This window comes from Carya illinoinensis, chromosome 3 (assembly GCF_018687715.1).
Source record: "Carya illinoinensis cultivar Pawnee chromosome 3, C.illinoinensisPawnee_v1, whole genome shotgun sequence".
Lineage (NCBI taxonomy): Eukaryota > Viridiplantae > Streptophyta > Magnoliopsida > Fagales > Juglandaceae > Carya > Carya illinoinensis.
In genome coordinates this window covers 49,262,150-49,278,965 of record NC_056754.1, presented here as the reverse complement: position 1 = coordinate 49,278,965, position 16,816 = coordinate 49,262,150, and the positions used below count along the sequence as shown (strand labels likewise).

The 16,816-nt window shown below is 35.9% G+C and overlaps 1 protein-coding gene across 5 annotated transcripts; it reads left to right on the top strand.

Annotated features, from left to right (window-relative positions):
• The first annotated feature begins 2,093 nt into the window (after positions 1 to 2,093).
• LOC122305067 (transcriptional corepressor LEUNIG-like) lies at positions 2,094 to 16,689 on the top strand. 5 transcript variants are annotated; one of them, XM_043117367.1, is made up of 19 exons: positions 2,094 to 2,248; positions 3,012 to 3,109; positions 3,217 to 3,326; positions 4,347 to 4,637; positions 4,716 to 4,804; positions 4,910 to 4,994; positions 5,117 to 5,192; positions 6,559 to 6,611; positions 7,822 to 8,115; positions 8,267 to 8,446; positions 8,927 to 9,169; positions 9,544 to 9,640; positions 9,764 to 9,873; positions 10,027 to 10,176; positions 10,909 to 11,064; positions 11,142 to 11,258; positions 15,406 to 15,612; positions 15,898 to 16,068; positions 16,514 to 16,689. In XM_043117367.1, exons 1-18 carry the CDS (start codon positions 2,217 to 2,219, stop codon positions 16,039 to 16,041), a joined length of 2,532 nt encoding a protein of 843 aa, XP_042973301.1. In that variant the 5' UTR covers positions 2,094 to 2,216; the 3' UTR covers positions 16,042 to 16,068; positions 16,514 to 16,689. The 5 variants fall into 5 exon arrangements, with proteins under 5 accessions (XP_042973301.1, XP_042973302.1, XP_042973304.1 ...); XM_043117368.1 differs by lacking the exon at positions 16,514 to 16,689 and having other exon boundaries at positions 7,825 to 8,115; positions 15,898 to 16,435; XM_043117370.1 differs by lacking the exon at positions 16,514 to 16,689 and having other exon boundaries at positions 8,276 to 8,446; positions 15,898 to 16,435.
• Positions 16,690 to 16,816: the final 127 nt, after the last annotated feature.

Sequence of the window (16,816 nt, the reverse complement as noted above, 5' to 3'; positions counted from 1 at the left end):
TCTTTTCCTATTTTAAGGCCTTAAATAATTAAATATATATATTTTTATCTTTTGATGAGGATAATCTTGTCATTTCATATCTTAAAAATTTGCATTATTTATCTATTTACTGAACAGTCATTTATTCATAATTCGGTGTAGAGAGTTAGGGAACACACCATCTACCTCATTGATGTGTCATGTTTGATTTGCAAAATTCAAGTCTCTGAATTTTTCTTATAAATTTATCTTGCCACATCAGCAGTGTATTTCTCTTTCTTTATTTGAAAATGCAATGAGCAAAATGCCAAAAACCTTTTTATAAAATACCATCCTATATTTTTAAGTTTTGAGTGTCCGACACATCGTAAAAAACCCCAATACATGTTATTGATGGGAGTTTAAAATTCATAGAAGTAATCAAACGTCGACACTGAATTGCTATGTGAATTGTGATGCTCAATATTCCCTTTAAAAATAGAAAATTATCTTATTAACCTTTTTGGTATAAAAGAAATAATTATAATTTCATTTTTTAAAAATTAATATATGTTTTTGTCAATTTTTTTTTACCTTCTAAAAGTTATTTTCTAAATCACAATAAAGTTGGCATATTTCATCTCATATGATTATTATAATTTTTTGAAAATTTCAAACAAAATATAAAAATAATTTCATTTTTTTAAATTTTAAAATAAGAATAATATTAAAAAATAATACTCTAATAATATTTTATTTGATTTTCATCTTTTCTCATATATGTAACCAAACGTGACCTAATTCTTTAATGTGACTATTTTGAGAGATGGAAAGTAACATTTTAAGGAAGGAAGAAAGGGAGTTACAACTATAACGCTTCTATCACACGCTATCAAAATCACTTTATTTGTAATTTTTTTCTATATATATCTTTCTAATATGTAATTTATTTATTTTCACATGTATCTTAAATTTCTGTTATGTCTTTTGTTTTAGAAAAATAAAATATAGTCTCTTGAACTTTTGTCCATAAAGTATGACCCTCTAATCTGTCTTAGACAAAGTATGGAATTTGTTAACTTTGTTTTGGACAGAGTTGTGCTGTCTTTCAGACGGTAGTCTGTAGAGGTTTGGAGTATGGATCAAACCATATTAGTCATAATTGTGTACTGATGAGTTATTAATATTGTAGTTGGTTTGTAATATATATTTTAGGTCAAAGTTTTAAGGTCCATTATTAATAAATGCTGTATGTTTTATCAAAAAATAAAAAAAGAATATATTAATAATTGGTGTATTAGTTTTTAAGACTTAACATTTTGTTACTTTTTTTTTTTTTTCCCACAAAATCCATTAAGTTGGAGATAGTCTTTGTGATAGTAATTGCTATACAAGTTACCATTTTTTTAATTTAATGATTCAGAAAATAATTTTAAGTGTATAGGTATATTTTTTTAAAAATATTTAAATATATTAAAAAAATATAAAATAAAATAAAAAAAAAAAAAGAAAAAAATGTCCTGAGCATGACTAGCTGTAAAAATTGGAAGGCATAGTATCCCAACCATCGTATGAAATATGTTAGAATTATATTTCTAAATTCTCGTTTTATGGTGGGATTAGTGTATAATATAATTTTACGTAATCAATGCACATTGATTGATTAAATAAAAAGTAATTTTTTTTTTTTTTAATGTCTCACGTCCAAAAATACGTCACTCGCTACAAAAAGTGCTGCTGCAACTGCAAGCCTGAATGTCCCTTTTGTTGAACGAAGTTTCGGCACCAAAACCGGGCAAGAAGTCAAAATGAGTTATAAAAGCAAAGGCTTGAAATTGGTAGCATTAATGTAGCATTGAATTTACGATACGATACATCTCAAAAAAAAAAAAAAAAAAAAAAATTTATGATACGATACGATACAATGCGACAAAATCTTAATCATAGAGGATGGCTGTCGTTTTTTTTTTTTTTTTTTTTTTTTTTAAATAATATTAATAAAAGACATTGAAATATATTATAAATTAAATACAATGTTAATAATTCTTTAATACAATATTGAAATATATTATGTTCTAATCATGCGGCAAACCTCAACATAGCTACAGTCAGTCACGTGTCAAAAAGTTCCAAAACACTATTATAAGCTTCTTCCGAAAGTCCACAACGCATGTTCTTTTGGGAATATAACGCAGAAGAACTCCACTGAAGATTTCTTACTTGCAGTTCCTAATTTTCTCGAGTGAACTATCATAATCATGTCTCAGTCTAAGTGGGAAGCTGATAAAATGTAAGTCTTCTCCTTTTTCCCTTTTCGCCAAGCAATGTAAATTTATGTTCCTGGTAATCGATTTTGTTTTGTTGTATTTGTCTTTAAGTTTCTTGGTTTTGTTTGAATGTTTGTGGCTGTGTTTTTGGTCCTAGAATTTTGATTTTCGGTTTCTGTCTTTCTTTCTTTCTTTCATTTGTACTTTTTGTTTTTCCCTTTCCCTCCCTTTTTTTGCATACAGTTGTCCTAGTTTTTGGCGGTTTAGTGTTCTGTCTTATTTTTCGCATTCGGGTTTGATTTTTTTTTATAAGTAAATAAATAAATTTATGATGAAGTTTGAGTTTTTAATTATGTGTCTATTTATTTAATTTAAGCTTTGGTTTATATTTCAGGTTTTAGACTTCTTTCATTATGGAGAAATTTTCTTTTTAGCTCTTCTTTTGGTAGGATTCTGATTTTGTCGCCTTCCATTAATTTGGTTTCTTTTTTGGTTTTGGTTTCTGGAGGTATTTCTGAATTTTTCCGCTTTTCTTTTCACATTGTCAAGGCCAGTGGTCTTCTTAGGCTTGGTTGAGTGGAAGTTTTTCATCCCTGAATGGATATTTTATTTATTTTTTGGTGTTCTTGGTATGTGCGCAGTTAGTTTCCAAACTTTTCTGAAGTTTTTAATTCTCCGATGGTGGGATTTTTTATTTATTTGTCATTCACAGTCCGTGCCACTGTTATCTTCAAACTATTCTCAAAGGATTTAAATTTTCCGGCGGCATGTTTCCGTGTATGATAGGTTGGATGTGTACATATATGATTATCTTATGAAAAGGAAATTGCATGCTTCCGCAAAAGCATTCCAAGCTGAAGGGAAAGTCTCTGCGGATCCTGTTGGTAAGAATATTTGGAGATTTTCTGGGGAAAGTAAATTTAAATATTAAGGATTCACATAGTAACGTGGTTCCTAGTTAATGTAGGTTTTGTGTTTTAATGTACTTCAGCAATTGATGCACCTGGTGGCTTTCTTTTTGAATGGTGGTCTGTCTTTTGGGACATATTTATCGCTAGGACAGACGAGAAGCACTCAGAAGCAGCTGCATCATACAATGAGGTAGGCTTACTTGGGTAAAATATGTGCTTCATTATATCATCTGCAGTTTTTTGTTGGTAATACTTGTTTATTTCTCTCTCTCCCTTTTTGCTATAAAATACTAGGTGGTTTGCATTCATTGTTTTGTTTATAATATTTAACACCAAATGAACAAACCCTCACTGGCTTTTCTGTGGACATGGGAAGTTTTTATTCTGAGACTTTAATTGACTATCTTGCCTTGGCAGTTACTGCTTTTCTTCTTCTTCTTTAATTTATTTTTTAATTTATAATTTTTTTTTTATATTGGCAGTGGGTATCTGAGAACAAAGTCCCTACTAATCCCGGGGATGCATAGACTCTCGACAAGGAGTTTCCCGTAAGTGCAACTTGGGTAATTCAAGGGGAAGTTCCCCTAGTCTGATGACCCCTAGTCTGATGACCCCTAGTAGCGCTGAGCAAAAATGCAAAAATCCAACTCCGAATTCGGCTCCACTCCGACTCTTAACAAAACGAGTCGGAGTCGGATTTCTTTTTTGATTTTTCAGTTGGAGTCAAAGGTGTTGGTGGACCCATAACTGTCAGACAAGTGGGAGTTGGAGTCGGAGTTCAGATTTGAACTCCGACAAAGTTGGAGTCGGAGTTGGATTTAAGGGAATTTGACTCCGACTAAGTCGGTGCTCACCCCTAGCCCCTAGAAATTGTTTGCACCCAAGAGGATTTGAACCTTAAACTTGGAGGGAGCATACAACCAAGACCAAGGTCTTTACCACTACTTAAAAGCTGAAAATGTTGTGTCCTTGGAGTGTTGTCTCAGAGTAGACTTTTTAAATGAATCTGCTGTGTGGTTTAGAGGATATGTTGTTTGACTAACATATCAAACATTATTTGCTCTTTTTTCATTTTGAATTCATCAAATAAATGTTATATTGCTACATCTTTTTTGGATTCTGCGGGATTTCTATCTGTTCTGTGTATTTTGGGGAGATACTTGGCGAGTTTGATGTTTATCTTGCTTGTTAAACGACTCAATGGGCAAAGACTCGAGAGCTGCAGCAGCAACAGCAACAGCATCAGAAACCTCAGCAGCATCAGCAGATGCAAATGCAACAGCTATTTTTGCAAAGGCATGCTCATCAGCAGCAACAACAGCAGCAGCAGCAACCAAGAGATGGGAACCAGCTTCCAAATGGCAATGCCAACGGTCTTGTAAGCAGTGACACTCTTATGAGGTGGAACCCTGCAACTGCAAATGCCGTGGCAACAAAAATGTATGAGCAAAGACTAAAGCTTCCACTCCAGAGGGATGCCTTGGATGATGGAGCTGTGAAGGTATCAATTTCTGTGAAGGATTCAAAAAAGTTATTCTGATTTTATCATCCCCACGTTTGATAAAACATTATTATGCAGCAAAGGTTGGGTGACAATGTGGGACGGCTTCTGGATCCAAATCATGCCTCAATGCTGAAGGCAGCTGCAGCAGGTGGCCAACATCCTGGGTAATTTTTTAATGTTTTAATTTCTTCCACTATGATTTAGTGCTTTTGTGTACAATGTTTGTGATTAAATCAAATTTGAAAGCAAGTAAACTCTTGCTTTTGCAGGCAAACACTGCATGGTACCCCTGGTAATTCTGGGAATCTTCAGCAAGTTCAAAATCGGAGTCAGCAGCTTCCAGGGCATATGCAGGCAATCATCCTCACGGTCATCATTGTTCTTATGATTATTTTATTTTTAATATTTTGCTTTTCTATGTTACCTTCAGAGCTATTATCTTCTTTTATTTTTATAGTCTTGCATGCTTGAAGCAGGACATAAAAAGTGAGATGAATTCAATGATGAATCCCATAACTGCCGGACCAGATGGAACATTGATTGGAGTTCAGGGTATTGATTGAAGTTTTCCTTTGATTGAACTGAGGAGTCTGTTTCTATTTTCTCATTTTGTTATGCTCATGTATGAGATCTATGCTTTTACAACTGTAAGTTTTTTCCCTTTTAATAAGTGATTAGATGATTGAACCCCCCTGTAAAGATTCTCAAAGGAATACCATTCTCAATTGAGTCTTCAAATCTCGATAGTTGGGAATCACTGATTGGGGAATGCATCTTCTGATATTCGCAGTATTGTTAAAAACGCGGAGCAGTTTAAGTGCATGAAGTGCAAACTTTGGAAGTGAAGCACTTCTGGTACTTGAAGTGAAGTGAATTTACTGAAGTGCACTTTCCTTTGCGCTTTTCGGAAAAGCCTAATTGGCTTTTTCCTTAAATCCCAAAGCACTAGAAAGCGTCTTTATAACTATCTGTTGGTCCTTTTTTCGAAGTAGAAGTAAAATTTGGGACTCTTTTAATAAGAAGAATCTTTGCAAATCCTCAGTCCTCGCCTCTCTCCCCCTCCCCTTCCCTTCCCTTATATCTTCCTCTCTCTCTCTCTCCTGTTTTTCCCCCATTGCTTCTTTAACACTAAAAAACATAACATGATTTTTGTTTGTCTTTTGGATTTTGTTTTTTCAATTATATACTACTTGAAGAATTAGTAACTTTTGTATGCTGTATGTTGATATGACAATTTTCAAATGGCATTTAGTTGTCCAACCATTCAAGTTAATAGGCTAGATATATAACTAAATCTATTATTGACTTTTTGAATTATAATTGATGAATCTTTCAACCTAAATAATATCAGTCAGATGAGTGCATAAATGTTATGATGAGGCTCCAGGTGGGCCTTTAAACTTAAGTGTGCCCAAAACTTTTTTACAACAGTATTAAGCTCAACAAGGGTATAAATATTCAAATTATTTTTACTTCTTTTGATAGGTAAATATTCAAGTTATTTTTACTAAACCTAGTATCATTCTATGGTTATTACACGAACTGGGAGATTGGCAATTATTCTACTATAGGTGATGATTTGGAAGATCAAATTTAAAAAGAAAAAAAAAATAGGGGATTTCTCTTCTACGTATGGCAATTTTAAATTTTAAATGAATATTGATGGTTGCATTCTAATATTTGTCATTTATGTCATTAGTTACAAAGAAACCATTCCTCTTGAATGTAGAAACACATATAAATGGTGAAATCCCCTAAGATTTTCATAAATTCCTTCCATGCTATAATATGTGTTTATTGTTCAGGCAAAAGTGGCACATAAATCCTTTTATTTAATTACTTGTATTTTTTATGATTTAAATGGTGAAATTTTATTCAGTTATTGCCTGCTTTAATAAGTACTCTCATGTTCTTTTAGGAGGATTGAATCAAGGCAGTAACAATTTGACACTAAAAGGATGGCCTTTGACGGTAAGACTTTAACACCCATGCTTTTTTGTACATCCATGTATTTGTTCCTAAGTTGGTTCCTCCACCATTCATCAGCCAAATAATTGTTGCAGTAAGTAGTGCCATAACTTGATTGGTAACTTTGTGACCGTTGCTAGTTTGGCAGTTTTTCTTGGTTGCAGGATTTTACCTTGCCCATGACTTATCTTGGTCTTGTTTCTTTAGAGCTCTTTTTTCAAAGCCAAATCTATTCAAGATAGAATTATTGGGAAGATGGAGCATTGATTTGCTGGCTGGTTGAAAGCCACTGTACTTGTTGAAGGGTGGCTGAAGTAAATTGAAAGAGCACACTATTCAGCTAGCCTAGTTATTATATTCTCTTTTTCCAATACCCATGGGAGGAGTCAACCAACTTGAGAAGTTACAATGATATTTTTGGTGGAAAGGTATAAGGGTGGAGTGTAAGTTCCATCTTGTGAAGTGGTCCAAGGCTTGTTTATCAGTTGTAAAAGGTGCCAGGTGGGTTAGGTGTGAGAAACTTAATTCTATTTAACCGATCTATTTAGGGGAAATGACTCGGGTGTTATGCCTATGAAGGAGAGAGCCTTTGGAGGGTTCTAGTTGGCAGAGATAATGAGAACTTGGGAGGAGGTTGATATTCCCATGAGGTAAATGAGCCCTTGGGGTTTTAGTTTTTGGGAGAACATTAGAAGGGGTTCAGGGGATTTCTCCCGCTTTACTTGATTTGTGATGGGTGACTAGTACATTACACATTTTTGGCATGATGTGTAGTGTGGTGAATCCTCGAAAGGCGTCTTCTCTGAATTATTCAGAATCACCCATGTTAAGGATCCTTTTAGGAGGGAGCTAGGCAGAATGAAGGCAATTTCCCCCCTTTTATTTGATGTCTGACAAGTATTGTCCATGTGTGTTGCCTGAAATGAAACTTCCATTTGTATTTTTTTTGGCGGTACAAAGATTTTATATAATCCTCGAAAGGTGTCTTCTCTGAATTATTCAGAATCACCCGTGTTAAGGATTCTTTTAGGAGGGAGCTAGGCAGAATGAAGGCAATTTCCCCCCTTTTATTTGATGTCTGACAAGTCTTGTCCATGTGTGTTGCCTGAAATGAAACTTCCATTTGTATTTTTTTTGGCGGTACAAAGATTTTATATAAAGGACAGAATAGATTTTCTTTTCTGAACATTTTCACATTTTCTACTGGCTGAAGCAGCTCAGGTCTGGACTTCTTCAGCAGCAGAAATCTTTGATGCAGTCTCCTCATTCTTTGAATCAGCTTCAGCTGCAGCAGCAACTAATGTGTCAGGCACAGCAAAACTTGGCATCTCCATCTGCTAATGATTTGGAATGCAGAAGACTGAGAATGCTTCTTAACAATCGAAATGTGGGCCTTGTAAAGGATGGCCAGTTAGATTCTGTAGGTGATATGGTTCCCAATACTGGATCGTCGGTGCAAGTTGGTTGCCCTGTGTTACCATGGACAGACAAGGAACTGCTACTTAAGGTATCATTTTGTTCCTGTACGCCAAAATTGGTCAATCCTATCATATTTAGCCCTCTTCAAAAGATTTATGGCCTTTAAGCCTCTGGAGTACTATACTTACATTAAAAAAAAGCTTCAGAAGTATTTTCTTATCTAAATTCTAATACTTCAGTTACAGCAGCAACAACTACAAAACAACAATCAACATAAGCAACACTATCTGCAGCATCCACTGTCTAGTCAACAATCTCAGAGTTCAAACCACCACCTCCAGCAGCAAGATAAAATGAATGGTGCTATCAGCATAACAACAGATGGTGTCATTCCAAACAACTTTCAAGGAAATGATCAGGTCTGTGATTTATTGGGTTCAGCATTTGTAGATCATATTAGCTACACATTTCTCTGTTGTCTCTCTCTCTCTCTCTCTCTCTCTCCCCCCCCCCCCCCCCCAATATATATATATCAAAGTGTTTTACAAGTTTATTTCTCGATAGAATCTGCCATGTATTTTATGTAGATCTTAATCACTGAAAATCCTTTTAGAATTTCTTTTCTAATGTGGACTACCACTATCAAATATATGATCCTATTACCAATTATAGCTTATGTGTCATCTTTCACGTGCTTTACTTCTCATCATCTAAGTTCTGTTTGCTTTTAATCCCCCCCCCCCCCAAAAAAAAAAAAAAAAAAAAAAAAATAGTTAGGATCTCTATATTTGATTTGTCAAATGCTTTTCATGACTTGAATCCAAACAGTTAACTTGATCATAGTTGAAAGTTGGTATAACCTGGTTTGGTTTCTGAGTGTCTTTTTTCCCCCATTAAAGGCTCCAAAAAGTGAAATTGGGCGAAAGAGAAAGCAGCCGGCATCATCTTCAGGTCCTGCCAATAGCTCTGGAACCGCAAACACCACAGGACCATCCCCAAGTTCACCTTCATCCCCTTCTACTCACACACCAGGAGATATGATTTCAATGCCAAGTTTGCCCCATAATGGTGGTTCCTCCAAGTCTCTGCTTATGTTTGGTTCTGATGGCATGGGCTCACTTATGTCAGCATCAAATCAGTTGGTGAGTAACCTTCTCATCTTCATTTTCTTTTTCGTGCTAATTCCATTTTGGATGGTTTTCCTGATCTTCTAGTCGACCAGTTGCAAACTTACATGTAGAAATAATGTCTGGTCAATGCCCAAATGCTAGAACGTTATCTGATGTGCCCTCTGTATGAAAGTTACAAAGTGTCTACTTGCAAGGAATTGTCAAAAATCACCCCAGGGATCTCATATGCTCATACTGGATTAGACTTCAAGTTCTTTGATTCTTATTTTCTTAGTGCAACAGTAAGATCTTATGCATAAATATAAGAAACAGAAGTAAAGGAAGGTCGTGGCGCCCCACCCCCACTGCCATTAGCATTAAATTTCACAGTTTATTATCTGTTACAGGCTGATATTGATCATTTTATGGATGATGGATCTTTGGAAGATAATGTTGATTCATTCTTATCTCGTGACGATGGTCAGTGTTCTGATGTCAGCAAAGGTATGACAAACTCTAGTTTTCGTATTGGTGTATACTTCTTTTTGTTTGATTATCTAATGGTAGTTTATATAATTTTTACAAATGGAACCCAAGAATTTACTCTTCTTTTTTGTCTTAATGTAGGCCTCACAATTACGAAAATACGGCTTATCCCTGCAAGCACGAGTAAGGTAGAATGTTGTCACTTCTCATCAGATGGAAAATTGCTTGCTACTGGTGGGCACGATAGAAAGGTAAGCTGTTGCTTTGATTTGATTGCTTTATTTAACATTATCCAAATACTGCAAATAGTTGCACAGGGACACTTCCCTGCTGCATTGGCTGGGTTCTTTTTTATTATGAGAAAACCAACAGAAACCTCTCCACCCAATGATTATGTGGTGCAGGCTGTATTGTGGTGCACAGAATCCTTTGCAATGAAGTCTACACTTGAAGAACATTCTCAATGGATTACTGATGTCCGTTTCAGTCCAAGCATGTCACGGCTTGCTACATGTTCAGCTGACAAAACTGTCAGGGTGTGGAACACCGATAATGTTAGTTTACATATTTCTTGTCTTTTGTTCTTTTCTTAATCTGATATTGTCTTTGAGAGTATGTATATGCCAAAGCCTCGCATGGATTCTTGACCTTGACTAATCTCTTAGGCTCGCTTTCATCTGCACATTTGTTATATTCACACTTTTTTTCGTTTGTTGGGGAGGAGGAGGAGGAAGGGGGGGGGGGGGGGGGGGGGGGGGGGAGAGAGGGGGGTTGGAGTTACATATGCAATGTTTTTGCTTCCTTTTTTTCTGTTTGTAAATATCAAAAACCATATAAAGGGGAGCAGTTTTGCTTCAATTTTATACTCATTGCTGATCAAGTTAATCATAGATGCAAATATATAGGGAAGGAGTACTTTTATTTTGAATGGATTAAGTAGATTGAACTTTGATGTTTATTGAAACACTTCAAATTTGGACTTCTATTTGCTGGTATAGTTGCATCAATGACCAAATTGTTGAGATTGATATTTCTCTATAAATCACCTTTTTGTCTCTTTAATACTCTAAGACAAGCCAACCTCTTCTAGAATAAGTTATTTGGATGGAGTCATAAAAACCAACTTGCTATAGTAAATTTAGTTGAAGCTCATTAAGGTCCTTGATTGATTTGTTACAGTATGCCTTTTCTTTTGAGGTCAGTGATAGAAATAATTTTATTTATGTTATCTAATCCTTTGATATTCCCTCCTTCTCTCTCTCTAATGGTGTATTGAAGCTTTGCAGCCTGGTTATTCACTTCGCACTTTTACGGGGCATTCCACAGCCGTTTTGTCATTGGACTTCCATCCTTCTAAGGAGGACCTTCTCTGCTCTTGTGATAATAATAGTGAGATAAGATATTGGAGTATCAAGAACGGAAGTTGTGCTGGTGTTTTCAAGGTATGCATCTTCAAGTGATATTCTATAAAGAGTTCAATGTTTTTTGCATTTGCTAGTCATATTCTCCATTTTGTCAGGGTGGTGCAACCCAGATGAGATTTCAACCTCGTCTTGGAAGGCTTCTTGCTGCAGCCTCTGGAGATCTTGTAACTGTGCTTGATGTAGAGACTCAAGTTTGCATGCTTAAATTACAGGTTGGTTGTCATCCTTCCCTGATGATATTTTTTACTCATTATAGTTCCAAAACCAAAAGTTCCAAAACCTCTTTTTTGTTGTCAGATTGTTCTCATTTTTTTTTTTTTTGATAAGTAAGAGATAAATATTATTGAATTGAAGGTAATATGCATAGCCTGTGTACACAGAAAGTATACAAAAGAACACCTAAATACATTCTAAGAGCAATTAATTAAAGACAAGAAATCAAGAACATTGTCCCCGTTCAGTACAATAGCGAAAAACCAAAGCAGTAAAGTGTGGAGAAAAAAATTCTTCAGCTCCGCCATTGTGCGTTTTTTATCTTCAAAACAATGTGCATTCCTTTCCAACCAAATACTGTTGACTTTATGCTTTGTTTTAGTCCCACATCGGTGAGATTAAATAAATATGCATAGGTTATGAGTTATAAATAAGGGGCTTAGCCTCTTAGTTTAAGTGCACCAGTTGAAAGCTTATCTAGTAACTTTTGACTTTAGTTAAATTCCTCTATTAACCTTTTGTAAAAGGGGAAGAGGTGTAGAGTTAAAGATTTACTAGTGGGGTAGCTTTGTGGTTGTGGTGAGGAGAAAAATTGTGTGATTGTAACAATTTTTCACATAGTGAATTTTCTTCTCTGGGTCTGGTGGTTTTTCTCCTGTTTTGGAGTTTCCACGTAAATTTCTTGTGTTGTTATTATTTCTTTATTTTTCTTGTTATTCCTGCAAAGGGTAGATCCTAGGGGGGTGAATTTGGGAGGTCCAAATTCCCAACAATTGGTATCAGAGCCACTAGGCTCTTTTTGTGGGGTGGAGCTTTGGTGTGGTAGTGTGGATACGTACAGTCTAAGGAGGTTCTGTCTAGGAGATTGGAAATTTTAAGTGTGTCCATTGTGACCCTCCAATCTTTCCTGAGAACTGACTTAGTGAGGTGCTATTTATTTCTACAGTAAATTCATCAAAACAATGTCAGGAAGTAGGCCTTCAAATCTTGTCAAATTTGAGGTGGAGAAATTTGATGGGAGAATCAATTTTGGCTTGTGGCAAGTACAAGTCAAGGATGTCTTGATTCAATCAGGATTACACAAGGCATTGAAGGGCAGACCAACACCTGAAGTCAGCACTGGTACTAGTGTGACTGGTGAAAGAAGCAGATCTAAAATGAGCGATGAAGATTGGGAAGATCTGGATTTGAGAACAGTAAGTGCAATACGTCTGTGCCTAGCCAAAAATGTTCTTGCAAATGTGCATGGAATATCTACGGCAAAGGAACTCTGGGAAAAACTCGAAGAGTTGTATCAGACGAAGGGCGTCTCAAATCGCGTGTACCTGAAGGAGCAGTTTCATACACTGCGGATGAATGAAGGTACAACTATTTCAGATCATTTAAGTGTTCTCAATGGCATTGTCGCTGAGCTAGAAGCTATTGGAGTTAAAATTGATGATGAGGATCAAGCCTTGAGACTCATCTGGTCTCTTCCACCTTCCTATGAGCACATGAAACCTATTTTGATACATGGGAAGGAGAAAATAATTTTTTCAGAGGTTACCAGTAAAATCTTTTCTGAAGAGAGAAGACTAAGTAGTGGAAGTAATGTTCCACTTGAGAACTTAGCGATGTTAGCAGCTGGAAATGGGAAGATGAAGAACTCCATGAAGAAGAAAGTAGTCTGCTGGGAGTGTGGACAATCTGGGCACGTCAAGAAAAATTGTCCAAGAGCTGGAGCAGGTTCGGCAAGTGGCTCCAAGTCAGTAAATGGAGATACTGGAAATGATGCTAATATTGTGTCTCTCTCCATGGAAGATTTTGCTCTTTAAAAAGAGACATGTACATCCTCATGGCATGCCGCTAATTCCCAAAGTTGCCATGATAGAGGATGTGTTAATGTTAGCGGGTCCACAAGTTTGCACACAGGCATTGGTTTGACATTGATGCAGAGTGTGTGGTGGAAATTCATGTCGATGGCTGATGAACTTCCAGGAGAGCCAAATGTGGAAGTTACACCATAATTTTCAGCAAGGTTGTTTTCGACATGGGCCGAAGTGAAATGCTTGGAATTGGTTTATTCTGAGTGAGTATGCTTTTATGGTGAAGCATGATAGTGGAAGCTATGAAGATCTTCATTGAGGTGAAGCTTGGCTGTGGGACCAGTCAAAGTCGCAAGGTGGAGATTGTTGACTTTATGCTTTGTTTTAGTCCCACATCGGTGAGATTAAATAAATATGCATAGGTTATGAGTTATAAATAAGGGGCTTAGCCTCTTAGTTTAAGTGCACCAGTTGAAAGCTTATCTAATAACTTTTGACTTTAGTTAAATTCCTCTATTAACCTTTTGTAAAAGGGGAAGAGGTGTAGAGTTAAAGATTTACTAGTGGGGTAGCTTTGTGGGTATGGTGAGGAGAAAAATTGTGTGATTGTAACAATTTTTCACATAGTGAATTTTCTTCTCTAGGTCTGGTGGTTTTTCTCCTGTTTTGGAGTTTCCACGTAAATTTCTTATGTTGTTATTATTTCTTTATTTTTCTTGTTATTCCTGCAAAGGGTAGATCCTAGGGGGGTGAATTTGAGAGGTCCAAATTCCCAACAAATACACCACATGATACACAACAGGATCATCTTCCACACTGCGGCCACTTGCTGACAGCCTTGCATCTTCCTCCAGCAACTCGACAAATCCACCACCCTCAGAGGCATAACCCAAGTCACATCAACCTTTTGAAAGATCTCATCCCACAACTCCCTTGTTGCCTCACAATGTAGTATGAGGTAATCCACAGATTCTCCATTTTTTTAACACATATAACACCAATACAAAACTATACATCCCCTCTTCCTTAGATTGTCTATGGTCAAGATCTTCGAGTGGCATTCCATACAAAAAAAAGCTACTTTAGAAGGCACACGAGACCTCCAAATGCTCTTCCAGGGGAACAAAGGATAATCTTGTGTTAACAAAATTTTATAGTACGCCTTAACAGTACATTTCTTGTGATCATTAGACCTCCACTTCAGTCTATCACACTGAGCCATAGGAATCCCCATGGAGTATAGAAGGCTGAAAAAATCTGATACAATTGATAATTCCCAATCATGAAAATCCCTATTAAAAAGAATATTCCACTGATAAGAACCATGAGAAAATATCCTCAATTCTCACGTCTCTGCTGTATATGAATTCCTCTCTCAAGAGTTTTAATTTGGCATTTCTTTGGCAACTGGCTTGCTTGACCTAATTTACATTTTTCCATCGAATCATTAGACTTTCTATGAGTATTAAATTCTTTTCCTAGAGATCTTTTTAACCAGGCTTTGTAGATCCATGCTCCAAATTTTGGAGGTCAAATTTTTGTTCCAGAGGGTTCTGTTCTGTCTCTGTAGTCTGCAGTGTATTAGTTTCTACATTTAATTGGGTGGTTCTTTATTTTTTTTCAAGTGGCTTTGTTGATTTACTTTGTTTCAATTTCTATAAGGTATTATATTTTTGCCAGAAACGGGAAAAATATCTTTTCCAATAAGGGTAATCTTAATAATTTAGGGCTTTTCTTCTGGACCCTCCTATTGATGAAAAGGCCAAAATGATGGATAGAATGTTGTTTGCTTGGTGTTTACTAATGTTCCTTTATGGCACCTTGGTTTTCGGTAGTTTAACCCAGTATATAGTTATTGTTGCACGGTATGCTCCTGGTTCCTTGTTGCATTGGTAACTATACCTGTAAATAGATTGCGTTTGATATTTTGAAATTTGATGATAGATGACGAGATCTTCATGTAGGGTGTGAAGTTATTGAATTTTCTCTTACAAAGAATTTCGAGGCATTCTACTTACAAAAAAAAAAAAAAAAGAATTTCGAGGCATTCTTGTAAGCAAATTGAAAGTGCTGTTTTCTTTTTATTTTTTTCTTTACTGCCTGCTGATGACTTTGGAACAATGATATGGCTAATGCTGCAAATGAATGTTTCTTGAATTATTTCAGGATATGATGTGGAAGACACAAATGAATATCTGTTACTACTTTGTTACTTTTCTTCCTCAATTTATTGCTTCTTTCCATGGAGTTGATGTCCTACATCATTATCTATATAAATACATATGTATATATGACATTTGATGAGTAATATTTTCTTTTATCTTATGTTAACTGATTTTAGGGCCACAAAAACCTTGTCCATTCCGTATGCTGGGATCCTTCTGGTGAGTGCCTGGCATCTGTGAGTGATGACCTGGTTAGAGTTTGGACGGTTGGCTCTGGTAACAAAGGGGAATGCATTCATGAGTTGAGGTCTACTGGCAACAAATTTAATACCTGTGTTTTCCATCCTACTTATCATTCTCTGTTGGTCATCGGATGTTATGAGGTAAGTCATAGTTCACCATTTCATGTACTAATTTAACTATATGAAACATTGTGGATATTCCAATTTGATTGCATAGGATGCGAGTCTCCGATTAGCACCACTTAAAATCTTTGTAACTACTAATGTTTAGATCAGATTGTTACAGCTTAGAAACGACAGTGCTTCATAAAAAGTGTTGGATTATGGTATTTAAGTTAACATGAGAGTTGAAATGAATGGCATGCTTTTGTACAAGCTACTGACACGAAGTTTTTGTTTTCGATATGGAATGCCCTGGATTTCCAGACTCTGGAACTTTGGAACACAAGCGAAAACAAGACGACTTCTGTACATGCGCACGACAAACTAATCTCTGCCTTAGCAGTATCAAGTGTGACAGGTCTGGTAGCTTCAGCTAGTCATGACAAGTGTGTCAAGCTCTGGAAGTGACAGTTGCTTTTCCCCCAGACAAAATTGGTATACCTTCTCGGTTATGTTTATCCTGAGATTCTTTATCCAGAAATACCTTCTCCTCTATGTATGCCTTCTTTAGATGCTTTTGTGGCTTATATTTTGGCACAGTCTACTTAGCTAGGAAAGAAGAATTTAGATCTTTGATCCAACTCCAAGATAGCCGAAGGAAGTAATCTTCTTGTATCAAAACTGACTTTGTTAATGTTACACACAAAATCTGGTTGACAATGTCCGACATAAGTTTTGGTTGACACAGAAAATGTAAATGCTGTTTACAGAATACTCGGCGTTTGTTGACAACTTCAGCAATGTATAGAATGTCCACTTTAAAGTTTACCCTTTTGAAAAGCATTACACATGATTGAGTTCCTGATCTTCTTTCTATGTTTTCATGATTCCGGTTCAAAGTAGCAAAATGGTTTTTGATTATGAGCAATGAAATCTGCAGGATCCCTTCAAGTTTCAACAGTTTTGTTGTTGACAAGAGGTCACTGGGATTGTTCTGTGTCTTCTTGTGCTCATGAACCTTTTGCATTCATAAAATTGCTCGGAGTTATGAATGTAGTATTATACTAATGTAACCCACATCCCATTAATACACAGAATAAACAGAATTCCTGTTTCTTTGCCGTGTTATAAAACTAAAGATTGCTCCATCAGTATGATATAATTGTAAGTGCCCATTTGAAGACGTGAGTTCCCATTCTTGACATGTCACTTTATGGCATTGCAATCATGATCTCTTTGCTGA

What these genes read in the sequence shown, in the direction of transcription:
- LOC122305067 (XM_043117367.1), top strand. Translation starts at nt 2,217, where the DNA reads ATGTCTCAGTCTAAGTGGGAAGCTGATAAAAT. An exon ending in ACAAGGAACTGCTACTTAAG is followed by an intron (nt 8,116 to 8,266) that starts GTATCATTTTGT and finishes CTAATACTTCAG; the next exon opens with TTACAGCAGCAACAACTACA. An exon ending in CTGGTGGGCACGATAGAAAG is followed by an intron (nt 9,874 to 10,026) that starts GTAAGCTGTTGC and finishes TATGTGGTGCAG; the next exon opens with GCTGTATTGTGGTGCACAGA.